This window comes from Condylura cristata, unplaced genomic scaffold (genome assembly GCF_000260355.1).
Source record: "Condylura cristata isolate star-nosed mole 26May11 unplaced genomic scaffold, ConCri1.0 scaffold00018, whole genome shotgun sequence".
Lineage (NCBI taxonomy): Eukaryota > Metazoa > Chordata > Mammalia > Eulipotyphla > Talpidae > Condylura > Condylura cristata.
Genome location: NW_004567119.1, coordinates 26,694,695 through 26,708,155, shown reverse-complemented (window position 1 = coordinate 26,708,155; position 13,461 = coordinate 26,694,695). Strand labels below are relative to the sequence as shown.

The following is a 13,461-nucleotide window of genomic DNA, read 5'->3' as shown; positions in this document are numbered from 1 at the left end:
AAGTTCTAAGATCCTTAGTATCCTTGCTATCCATTCTTCATTCCCCCATTGCAGCCATTGAGTCCTGTGGTTTCTGCTGCCAGTGCCGTCCATCTCTTTGTACCTACTGCTTTACTTTATTTCAAGCTCTTAGTATTTCATTTCTGATAGCCAAAGCAGTGTCTAGAGCGTTAGTTGCTGTTCCTCCGTTCTGTCCTAATCTACTTTTTAAATGGACACCAGTCCAGACATTTCAGAGTAACAATTTCATCAAGTTTCTTCCCTGTGTTAGATTCAGAATAAAACCTAAACATCACAGGTTGACATGTAATGGCCCTCTCTGTGCACCGGGGCTGTATCTATTGCACTTTACCTCCTGACCCCTTCTTCTCAAGATAGTGGGTTGGACTTGGCAGAGGCATCAAGTACTTTTGAATTTCTTGTCTTTCCCAGGAGTGGTCCTGATTCTTTTTCTTCATCTGATTAACCTTTCAAATGTTGACTTACTGTAGAACTTTTCTTGTCTTCAGTCTGGATAGGAACCTAGTCTCTTTGTACCCATAGAATCCAGCACTTTCCTTTTTTAATATTTATCAACCAAACTCTCTGTCCATCAGCCTACCCATCTGTCTAATTTTGTTCAATGAAATCAGGGCCCATAGTTTTTCTTAATCATTTTACGGTCATTACGTTAGTCATATAAGATCATGCATATAAACAGCCCAACACAGTGCCTGGTACTTATTAATTTTTCAGTGATGACGGTGGTACTGTCTATATATGTCTATAGTTATGACCAGAATAGAGGTTCTCAGTTTTATTCTCAAAGAAATTGTTGAACTTTACCACAAATGGAGTTGGATCAACTGGTTAGCCACATGCTGAAGTTGTACCCCAACCTTATAACACATATGTAAAAGTTGACTCAAATATGAATCAAAAACCTGAATATAAGTTAAAGCTATAAGACTCTTAGAGGAAAATATAAGTGTAAATCTTTGTAGCTTTAGTAATAGCTTCTTAAACATACAGAACACCTAATCCACAGATGTTTGAGGAAAATGGTATAAACTGGACTATATCAAAATGAAAAATATTTGTCCTTCAGAGGACACTTTAAAGAAAGTAAAAAGAAGCCACAGACTAGGGAGAAATCTTTGCACATTTACCTGTTAATTGACTTGTATCCAGAATAAACCTTATAATTCAGTAGTAAAAAGACAAAGGTAGACAAAGGATTTGTATGCCATTTCTCTAAAGCAGATGTACAATGATCAATGAACACATGAGAGGATCATGTGCTTCAAACATCACTACTTACTAGGGAGCTTCAAATCACAATGGGAAGTCACTTCATTACCACTAGGATGGCTGTAATCAAAAGGTTGACAATAAATAGGTATTGGCAGTGAACAGGAAATGGGACACTTCTACACTCCTGATAGGCTTAGGAAATGATGACGTCACTGGAAAACAGGCATTTCCTCAGAAGTTAGACATTTTACCCAGCAATTCCACTCCTACCTAAAATAGCAAATGCTTCCTCAAAAACTCATACCTGAGAGCATATAAAGGTGTTATTCATATTAGCTGAAAGGTGCCATCAATACAGATTTCCATCAGCTGATAAATGAATGGATTTTCAAAAAAGTATATCTATACACGGATATCATATTTAGCCATATAAAGGAAGAGGTATTGATTCATGCTACAACATGCAAGGCACTCAGTAAGAAAATCTGATCAAAGAGACCATATATTAAATGATTCTATTTGTAGAAAATGTCCATATTAGACAAGTCAATAGAAACAAAGTAGATGAGGGACAACCACTTCTTTATAAGAAGAATACTGGTCTGGGAAGTGATAAAGGTCACAAAGTTTCTTGTGGGGAATAATGTAAATGTTCTGAAATTAGATAGTATTGATGGCTTCACACTATCATATAGCCATTGAATTATGTAATTTCAGAGGTGAATTTTTTGGTACATGAATTATACCTCAATAAAGCTATTATTGAAAATTATCAAAGAGATATAAGATAATAGTGTGGGGTCCTCCCTTGTGTACAGCGGGTTAAAGCACAACACTGAGAAGCTAAAGCCACTTCAGCATGAGTTCAATCCCCACCCTGGACGTGATCCACTTGGCACGGCACACCTCTCCTGACCAGCCCACTGCTCCCCTCAGCAGTGTTCTTCCTTGATCTGCCTGTTCTCCTCCCCACTGTCTCTGGTGAAGCCTCTCACCACGCCTGCACCTCTGGCCTGAACCCCAGCTCTATATGTATAAATAAATAAATCTTTAAAAAAAAAAAAAAGATAGTATTGTACTGAATTCTTTCTCTTTTATTTACTTTGTGACTTCTACTAAAAATTGGAATGAGTCCTTTCTTTGGTTATGAGTAGCTTCCAAACAGAAGATTTTGTGAAATTTATATCCTTTGGGATTTAGGAATTTTTGTACTCTTATTGCACATTAGTTGTGTTATATGGATATATTTCCTTTAAGTCAGGATGAGACCATTTGTCTCCACTTATGGCATTTGTGGTGGCAGAAAAGGTAATCATGCTTTTGTCCTCGTACTAATGTGTGCATATCTATGAAAATTCATAAATTGGAAGTTCATAATTAGTATTGTCAATTTTTATTTATGTATTTATTGCTTTTAAACTATTGTGAAGAGCCACTGGTTTGGATAAGAGAACGGACTATTTACACTTTGAAAAGCATTGATACAGTGCCTTTGATTTAACCTGGGAACTCAATTTTAATTGTTATCCGGTAACTTTGTTCAAATAAAGTTTTCTGGTCCCGTTTTCTTTTTAGTCCATACAGTTGCAGAGAAGCCCCATGTGTTTTGATATACATTCCTGATGGGCATACAAAGGAAATGCCAACATCTGGGTCGAAGGAGAAGACCAAAGTAGAAACAAAAAATGAGGTAACTAGTGGTTTTTACAGAGATGTATTTAATCAGTGATTTTAAGCTGAGGGTTCTTTACAAATGGCGGTCTTTCTTACAGTTGAGACCAAGGAGGACAATGGACAGTTCCTACTTTGGAAGGTTCTGTTTTTATTGTTCTTTCATGTAAAAATTTAAAATATCTTGCAAGGTCCTTTTTTTTTTAAGATTTATTTATTTACGCACACAAGAACTGGCATATAGGCAGAGATGGGGGTCGGTGAGAAGCTTCACCAGAGACAGAGTGGGGAGCAGAACAGGTAGATTGACTACGCTCCTGAGGGGAACAGTGGACAACACAGGAAAGGTCTGCTCGCCATCTGCGTCACCTCCCTGGCAGGGGATTGAACTTGTGTTGCAGTGGCTATGGATAGCTTCATAGTGCTGTGCTTTAACCCATCATACCACAAGAGAGGATCCTTGCAAGGCCTTTAAAATTTCAATTTGTTATATGAAAACCAACAAACACTAGATTAAAGAATGTTTTTAGAGAAAAAAAATTTTGAGCAAATTGATCCACAGTCGATCTTTTTCTTTTCAATAGCTGGTCAGCTTTAGTCAGCAGCTTGATGTGGAGCTGAGTATATTGAGGACTGCCTACATATAGCTTCTCATGTACACATGGAACGAAAAGAGAAAACATACGTTGTACTGACAGTCAGGATAGTGACCTGGCTGTCTGGCCCCTGTGTTTACTTTTCTAGTACTTTTTCATCGAACCTCAGTGTGGTTGAGAGAGAGAAGGAACTGAGATCGCACAGTTAATGTGTGGTCACCAGTGGTCTACCCCACAGGAAGAGCGTCGTGATTCCTTTTAACTAGTCCCCTAACCATTTAGTTTACTTCTATTGGTTTTTATTAGGAAAATTTCTTAAGAATGGGAGTCATTTAAATTTTTTAAGGGATAAAGATTAAAAAATTAAAAATTCCACTGTTAACATGGTCAAGTTGATAAAGTTTTGTTGGAAGTTTTTTTTTTCTTAACTTTTTTTTTTATTGAGGGGGCACTGACATGAATTATTTTTCTTTCGTTTCTGTCTCTCTGTGGACAACTACTACTCCGAAGGAAAGGCCTGAGTCATCTTCAACTAACCTTGGTGCTACGTGTGAGGATTCCTTGGTTCTTTACAACCGAGTGGCTCTTCAAGGGGATGTGGTTCGAGAATTAAAAGCTAAGAAAGCAGCAAAAGAAGATATAGATGCAGCCGTCAAAGAGCTTTTGACTTTGAAAGCTGAATATAAGGAGAAAACTGGCCAGGAATATAAACCTGGGAGTCCTCCAGCTGCCGCAGCTCAGGACGCTCCTTGTAAACCATCAGCAAGTGCCCTGGATAGTAAATCTCTGTATGATGAAGTTGCTGCACAAGGGGAGGTGGTTCGTAAACTGAAAGCTGAAAAGGCCCCCAAGGTCAGTATGCTGGGGTGAAGCAAGCAGGACTTCACTGTGCGTGATCCTGTGTGTTCACTGCATGAGGAAACCTTATTGTGGGAGAGACTTTCTGGGCTTTTGCTTGGATATTTTGAGCTAGCAGCCATACTTAGTGATACTTGTGGGTATCAGCCTGTGGAAATAACTCTCAAGAAGCAGTTCATTAGATAGTGAGTGTGTCCAGGCTGAGAAGAGGCATGTACTCATCCTGTGTGATATGTGTAAATTGCTCTGAGAAGCATTTGTGGTTGTATGTGAGAGAAAAGAAACAATTCATGAAGGATGTATTTTGAATAACCCTGAAGTAGAAGCAACCTTTCATAGGAGAACATAATCAATAACTACACTTATTTTTAAGTGTAGTTCTGTGTTTCTCAAGTGTTAGTTTTCTTCAAAGTTACTGAAGCTCTTACTCAGCCCAGACTGCTGAGCCCACCTCTTGAGTTTCTGTATCACTGAGACTTGTAAAAGGATGACCATGTGATGTTGAGGATACTGGCTGGGCTCACACTGAGTACTGTAGTGTGGAAGTAGTTCCTGCTCAGGTGGAGATGTGTGAGGTTGTCAAGAGATTGTCGCCAGTGACAGTTTCAGACTCATCGTAGCAGAATCCTCCAATGCTACAATGCCTGATGTGTAAATTGTATTCTTGTCTCAGTGATATCTGCAGGTAAAAACATTTAGTCAGGTGGATTGGGCATCTGTGATACATATACAGGATTGCTTGCTGCATGAGACGAAGAATGGCCTCTGTGGTAGAGAAAGCTCATTTTTCATAATCAAATAGTCCACAGCTCTAAAACTTAACCAGACAACCAGTGGATGTAATTCAGCCCCTGATAGGCTACCATTTTTTTAGAATTTGGGCTATGGCATGAATGCTGAGAGGTAGGACAAACCAGTGGGCTTGACTTACATGATTGGAAAGCATTATTTTCTAGGATGTTTTCACGGGAGCTGATGTCTCATCAGTGCCCTGGGCTTTGAAGAGAGTTGAGTAACTTGAAGTTGCAAGTTTCTCATTTCCCTAACTTGTTTCTGGGAACCCTGACTGGAAACCCTCCCCCATGATACTTTATCACTTATGAACATTTGTCCTTTCCTGAGGAGAAACAATGCTGTGGGGTTTGTTTCAGCAGTTGGTAGTTTTCTGTTTCTCCATGAGAAAGGTGAGGTGTCTTTTATAAAATGAGCCTCCTGGAGTCCTGCAGAGCTGGACTATGTTCAGCTGCAGCTACGTCCAGGAATAAAGGCTGCCGATATATGGGGTTAGGACATAGATCTTTGGTATTTCCTACCCTGGCATGAAGTTGGGGTTCTTTTGCACACTGTGTATGTATTGGACACTATCTGGGGGCCCTTTTTTACATGTACTTTAGGAGGAAGGCTTTGGTCTTTCATTTGCTTCATTCTGAGTAGACTGCACTGAGGTTTTGTGCTGCTCTTGGCCTGTTTATTTTATGTGGGATAGCGGAGGCCTTGAGCATTGTCCTTGGCCCTATAGCCAAATACAGCTCCCTTCCCATGACGCTAACAGATTATATCTGCTCTCCTGTTCAAGTTATGTCAGCCTGTAGGGGAAAAAGACTAAACTTCTCTGGTAATCAGGCAGGCATTTACTAGGTGCTTTTTGGTCATGATAAATGTGATACTGAAATGACTGATTTCAGTTTAGTTTTACCAACATTTATTGAAAATCTATAATGTATCATACCTGCATTTCAAATATAACATGTTTTTTTTTCTTCATTTGCTAGCCATAGTAAGTAGTGCTGTCCTATTTTCTTAAGAAAAGTCATATACTGGGAATGGAAGCACATCTGGCACCTGTATTATGTAGGCAGTTACTATTTTGGCATTGAGTTCTCTCAGCAACCATGTCCAATAATACTCAAATAATGTTCCTCTTTTTTAATTTTTAGTTGTTGGTTTTAATGCAGGGGAAAACTACAAATATGAAAGTAACTCCTTAAAATTTGGAAAGCCTGGATTCCAATTTGTCTGCTTGCATGTGATTAACTGTAGTAAGCATTGCATCCTAAGCACTGCAACCACTAAGGTTTTATTACTTATCAGCAAGTATGTGCTTGTTTTGCATTAATAATTTGTCTAAACCTCTGAATCATTTAATTTCCTATAACAGTAGTTCTTTCACCTTTTTTCACCGAAAGTTGAGTTGCTCAGGCCAATTTGCAAAGTACAGTTCTTCCAACTTTAGATCAGTAAAGTTCCAGTTTTTAATCCTTTCTCCATGGAAATTTTTTCATCTAGTGACTGCAACAAAAATAGGTGTTTGAGAACTTTTCATTCTAAATGCAACTAGATTGGTGCTTTTGTATTTTGCTCTATTTTAATCATAGTTGGGAATTTTTTTACTCTTTATTTATTTATTTATTTATACAAGAACTGGGGTGTGAGCCAGGCAGTGAGAACATTTACCAGAGACAGTGTGGGGAGCAGAACAGGCAGATGTACTGACACACATTGCTGAGGGGAGCAGCGGGCAAAACAGAAGAGGTCTGCTCCGCCATGTGGGTCAGCTCCCTGACCAGCCCAGGGATTGAACTTGTGCTGCAAAGACTGGAGATAGCTTGATAGCACTGTCTTCTACCCCTGTGCCACCACAGGGAGGCCCTAATCATAGTTTTTTTTAGAATTTTTACTTTAAATTCTCATGTTAAACCTCCCACGTCTTGTATAGATTGTTTCTTTTCTCGTTGAGCTGCATCAACAGTTGAAGTAACTGAAAGCTTTTCATGTGTGTACTGGAATATTAGATAAGTTTAAAACAGTCTATATTCATTAAAAATTTGAGACTGTATTAGCAAGTGTTTTTGTGCTTTCCACATTGTATTATCTTGTCTTGAGTAGTATCATCCAATTTCCCCTTGTAAATTCTGTTTATTTCAGGAAACTGGAATATTCAGAGTTTTTTTCCTTTACCCAAAGAAACATTCAAGTAAGAGCCAAAGATTTCTTTGGAAAAAGCAATTTTCACAGCATGTTAGGAGGGTGAAATGAAATTTAGATTGTTGTTTCATACCTTCTGTAATGCTATGCTGATATGAGTGGTCGAATAGAGGCTGCAGAATAAATCTAGATTCAAATTCCTCCTTTACCCCTTCTTACATAACTTTGGGTAAGATACTTAACCTTTCTAAGCATTGCTTCTTCTATAAAAATGGGTAAGTATTGTTTTAAAGGTTAAATAAAATACTTATATGAAGTACTTAACATAGTGTCAACCCAGAGTAAATAAATCCTAAAATGGTAGTAATTTTGTTTTAATCAATCTATTTCTCTCAGAAATCTTGAGGGACCTCCTAAATGACCAGATAAGGCTACACAATAGAATAACTGGAAGATAGTCTAAATAGATTACTTAGTAGAATATTTACTTCCCATTTAATGGGGATATTTGTATATGTAATTTTATTCTACTGTTAGAATATCCCATTCAGTAATGAAGTGGTTCACTAATCTTAATTTTTTCCTTTAGAATATTTCAAACAGTAACCTTGTCAAACAGGCCTTCTTTTCTGTGTGAATTGTGTGCTGTCTGAATCAAATGCAATGAGCATCTTCTCCTGGGGTAAACTAGAGCTTCTTCTACAGAGGCCTCACTTTTAAAGAAAAGTTTGCAGCAAAGTCCTTTCACTATTTTACTGTAATCTTTTAGATGATTAACTGTCACTCTAGAAGTGGAGATATTTTCCTGTGAAAAGGTGTTTAATTCTACAGACAGGAGACAGTGTAGGAATACAAATCAGGTGCCCAAGTGACTGTCTTGGTGTGGTTTCGCTACTCACCTTTACTCCCCTGTTTGGTACCTGGTATGAGTCAATAGGCAGCAACACATGTCAGAAAGTGGTTGCACTGGGAAGCTGAAGGTGCACCAGTGCTTCCTGCAGTGCTTGGTGTTCTGCTTTCCTTGTTTTGTGGAACACTGTTGTAAATGTCGTACCGCAGCAATAAAGATTGGGAGAAATAATGTGGAGGCACTCTTTTTTCTCTGTTTGGATGGATGCTTTGACTTTCCCAAGGTTCATTGGCCCAGAGGTAGCCAGTAGCACCACTCTTAGTACCTATATATAATACAGCTCCCGGCTTTGCCAGTTTTACTGCCCTTATCAGGTGTCTTGGTTGGGTCGAGTGTTCCATTCTCTAATGATTATGTTGGATTATCAGAGGATAAAATAGGTGAGAAGTCATCAGTATACCTCCTCATTGCATTGTAAATGTTTCAATGAATGATGTAAGTATTCTTCAGTAGGGCCCAAACTACAGGCTTTTCCCAACGCTATATTAGTGTTGTTTACTATAAGCCACAGAAAATAAGACTTGTGTAGGCAAAGCTGTTTAACTGATCTTCATTCTGATTTTGTAAATTCTGATACCACTGTTTACAGATCCAGGGCTTGTACGCTGACAGTTTTCTTGGGTGTTCTATTATTTTATGTCTGTTTACCTATCTAAAATGGCAGTGCTAATTATGTATGTGTTCCTGTTTTTTACAATTTGTATATGGAAGGGTATTTATGGCTTATATTTTTAAACTTCTTTACCTTAGACCTCAATCAATGTTAGATTGATAAGTTAACTCCTTTGTTCTTGGATTTCTCAATGATGAATTTAAAGAAATACTTTGGTGGCAATTAGTGGTTCTTAAATTACATCTAAATATTCAGAAATCTGAGGAAGTATTAAATATTTATCTTGTTTTCTCTTGTATTTCAGGCTAAAGTAAGTGAAGCCGTAGAATGCTTACTCTCCTTAAAAGCTCAATATAAAGAAAAAACTGGGAAAGATTACATACCTGGTCAGCCCCCAGTGTCTCAAACTCCACCTTCAAGTCTAACCAACAACAACTCTAAGCCCGTTGGTCCGGAAACCCCAGAAGCCAAAGTGCTTTTTGACAAAGTAGCTTCTCAAGGAGAAGTAGTTCGAAAACTTAAAGCTGAAAAAGCCTCTAAGGTTAGTTTGGTATTGTCTGCTTTTTATTTTTCTGATCCTTTCTTTTAAAACACATTTTTATTACGTTGACATAGGTTTATACCATGTATGTTTGAGGTGTGCAGCATTATAATCTGACCTCTGCAGACACTGCATGTCCACCACCAAAATCTAGTTTTTGCCCATCACCCTGTAATTCACCCATTTACCCAGTTCATCTACCTTCTGGCCCTTTCTACTCTGATTACCACCAATCCGTTCTTGTATCTCAAGAGTTTTGTTTGCTTTGTTTCTTTATATTCTACATATGAGTGAACTCATAGGGTGTTGTCTTTCTCCATCTTCTTCACTTAACATCATCCACTGAAGGTCGATCTAGGTTTTCACAGATGGCGAGATTTCATCTTTTTTTTTTTTTTAAGATTTATTTGTGTATACAGAACTGGGGTACAGGCCACAGGCTCAGGGGCGGTGAGAGGATTCACCAGAGACAGAGTGGGGAGCAGATCGACGAAGTACACTGCTGAAGGGGGCAACGGGCGGGTCAGGAGAGGTCTGCAGTGCCATGTGGTCACCTCCGGGGCAGGCAGGAATCGAACTCATGCAGAAGCGAGCTTTAGCATCTCAGTGCAGTGCTTTAACCCGCTGCGCCACCAGGGAGGGCTGAGATTTCATCTTTTTATTTTCATAGCTGAGTAATACTTGATAGATACCACATCTTCTTTATTCAGTTATCCAGACTCTTAGATTGTTTATTTTCTCTCATAATTAAAGCTGTAATGAAATTCTTGATTTAGTGTTCTTTGGATAAATACCCAGAAATGGAATAACTGATATTTTAAAATTTTTGCAAAGCTTATATATTGTTTTCCATAGTGGTTGCACCAGTTTATATTCTCACCAGCAGTGAACATGAGTCTCTCTACTTCCTATCCAGCACTTGTTTCTGGTCTTTTTGATGATACCATTCTCACAGGTGTGAGATAATAGTTCATTGTATTATTTTGCATTTCTCTAATAGTAAAAGATGATGAGCATCTTTACCATACGATGCAGCAGTTCTAATCCTAGGAATCTACCCAAAGGAATCTACCCAAAACATTAATTCAAAAAAATACATGAACCCCTATATTTATCGCCACACTACTTAACAATAGATAAATACTGGACACAACCCAAATGCCCAAAAATAGATGACTAGATTAAGAAGATGTGGCATATATACATAATGTAGTACTATTTCGCAATCAAAAAAGATAAACTCATGCCGTTCACAACAGCATGGGACAGCAACATGAATGGAGATGGAAGGGATTATGCTCAGTGAAATAAGTCAGAAGGAAAAAGAAAACTATCAAATGGTTTCACTTATAGGAGGAATTTAAGAGAACCAAATAAAATGGGTGGGTGGGGGGGGGAGAGTGTATTTTTATTACAATACAAAAACAAACAAGTACAAACCAGACAGAGAGGGATCAGAAGGAGGGAAGAATGTGGGGAAGCTACAGGGATGATGGGGTGGGTAAGTAAACATTGATATAAAAAGAGCAATAATGTAAATAGACATATAAAAAAAAGATGATGAGCATCTTTTCTTATGCCTATCGGCCATCTATATGTGTTTTTTAAGAACTGTCGATTCAGATTATCTGCCCAATTTTCAGTTGAGTTTTGTTTTTGTTGTTGAGTTGTGGGAATTCTTTTTATGTTTTAGATATTAACCCTTTGTTAGATTTTTTTTTTTTGGGCAAATAATGTCTGTTCCAGTAGGTTGCTTTTTTGTTTTGATGATTTCTTTCTCTGTACTTATTTTTTATTTTACAGGCTAAACAGTTCTGTCCTTGTTGATCATACTCTTTTATTACTCCAGTCCTTATATATTTAACATTGTCTACTTGTACTTTGTGTTTTTCAAATCTGCTTTTAAACCTTTGGCCATTGTAGTTGTCCAACTATGCTTAGACAGTGATTTGAATCAAATGCTATCTTTTTTCCCTGTTTAATTATAGGATCAGGTAGATACTGCTGTACAAGAGCTCCTTCAGTTGAAATCACAGTACAAGTCTCTGACAGGAGTGGAGTATAAGCCTGTCTCTGCCACTGGGACTGAGGACAAAGATAAGAAGAAGAAGGAAAAAGAAAACAAATCTGAAAAGCAGAATAAATCACAGAAACAAAATGATGGCCAAAAGAAAGAGCCCTCTAAAAACCAAGGAAGTGGGCCGTCGTCAGGTGGATCAGGAGAAGGGCAGGGGCCTAAGAAACAGACCAGGTAAAGGAACATGAAGCCTTTAGTTGAAGTGAAGCGGAGTTTTGAATGAATTCAGCTCTTTTTATTTATTTATTTTTTAAAAAACAGAATTTGGTTTTTTTGTTTTTTTTTTTTTGACTATTGCATCTGAGAATGTTGAATCTATAATGCAAGGAGATAGCTTTAGTCAGTGAATTAACTAATTAAAATAGGTAAGCTTTCAGAACTTCAGGCTATAAAAAGATCAGTAACACTTATTTCCCATTTCCTCAGTTCTTCCCACCACTGCAGTGAGTTGGGTAACCCCTGTTTCTAGTTTCTTCTATATCTTTTGAGAGATTTTCCTTTTAATATACAAGTAAGTATAACTTGTATATTAAAAGTAAAAAAGAACATTTTTTTTTAAACTTTTCCTTTTAACACAGTTTGTAGACTAACTATACATATTTTGTACCTTAAACAGATTTTTCAAGTGAAAATCATGTATGGGTACTTAAATAGGAACATCATTTAACCTGTGTAGGTTACATGCCTCCTTGGTGGCTTTGGGGTTAAAGTCTCAGTGCTGCCACTTTGTAGGTTGAAGCTGCCTGAGTTCTATCCCCAGCCAGGGAGTTAACCCGCTAGCACAGCAGACCTCTCCTGTCCTGCCTGTTCTGCTCCCCACTCTTGTCACTGGTGAATCATCTCACTGCCTGCACCTCTGACCTATCCCCCAGTTCTTCAATGCAAAAATAAACAAAATCAATAAAAATCTTACAATAAAGAAACAATTCTTTAAAAAAAAAAAAGTAGGTTAAATGTAGAACAGCTGCTTTAAAGGTAAAGCAGTGCATCTTTCCCTCTCTGAATATTGTAATTTCTTACTTATAATTCCCATCTAACAATTACAGGAAATGTTGTGTGAGCTTTCTGTAATGATTTAATATAAGAAAAAGTTGGTTTTAAATTTGTTTCGCAGAATTTTATTTTCAATTATACATATATATATATATATATATATTTTTTGTTTGTTAAAGATTTATTTATTTGTACATACAGTACTGGGGTACAGGCCAGAGGCTCAGGGGCGGTGAGAGGCATCACCAGAGACAGAGTGGGGAGCAGAACAGGCAGATCCACGAAGTACACTGCTGAGGGGAGCAGCGGGCGGCTCAGGAGGGGTCTGCCACGCCATGTGGTCTCCTCTGGGGCAGGCGGGAATCAAACTCATGCGGAAGTGGCTTTAGCTTCTCAGTGCAGTGCTTTAACCCGCGCGCCACCAGGGAGGGCCTATATATATATATTTTTTTTTTTACATCATTGTTCATTTTTGTACAATATACACTTTTCTTCTCTCAGGTGTAGTCCCATATATATCCTACCACCAAGTCACCCATCACTATGGTCCCTTGTGTTCTTCTCTCCTGTTTTGATCCTTCTGCCTCTCCTACCCTTGCAGAATGTCTCTGACTTATAGTTGCCTGTTTAGCTGAATTTTAAATTCTTCTGATCAAGCACATCATGTAGTATCACCTTAAACAAGAAGAGGTAGCATTTTGTTGCTTGCCTGTTGATTGGGCCATCACATTTGCAGAATAGTGGAAGAGAATAGTGTCTCATCTTGTACATAAACTGTTTACGTAGAACCACATTTTCTATAGACATTTTGTTGAGATAGGTCAAAGTGAAACCAATGGAGAATGCAAACGCACATACATTAAGGTTGATGCTAATGAGGCCTCATTTTATAATGTCAGCAGAATGCACTTTTTTTTTTTAAGATTTATTTATTCATACAGAATTGGGGTACAGTCCAGAGATGCAGAGAGTGAGAGGATTCACCAGGGACAGAGTGGGGAGCAGAACAGGCAGATCCACGAAGTACACTGCTAAGGGGAGCAG

At 38.1% G+C, this 13,461-nt stretch overlaps 1 protein-coding gene across 2 annotated transcripts in view; it reads left to right on the top strand.

The window, feature by feature from the left end:
* Window positions 1-13,461, top strand: part of EPRS (glutamyl-prolyl-tRNA synthetase) — a 64,642-nt gene that overhangs the window by 32,562 nt on the left and 18,619 nt on the right. For both annotated transcript variants that reach the window (XM_012726921.1, XM_012726920.1), the window contains 4 exons: window positions 2,809-2,923; window positions 4,011-4,352; window positions 9,111-9,347; window positions 11,336-11,598. In XM_012726921.1, the coding sequence (XP_012582375.1) occupies window positions 2,809-2,923; window positions 4,011-4,352; window positions 9,111-9,347; window positions 11,336-11,598 (957 nt within the window). The remainder of the gene's footprint in view (window positions 1-2,808; window positions 2,924-4,010; window positions 4,353-9,110; window positions 9,348-11,335; window positions 11,599-13,461) is intronic.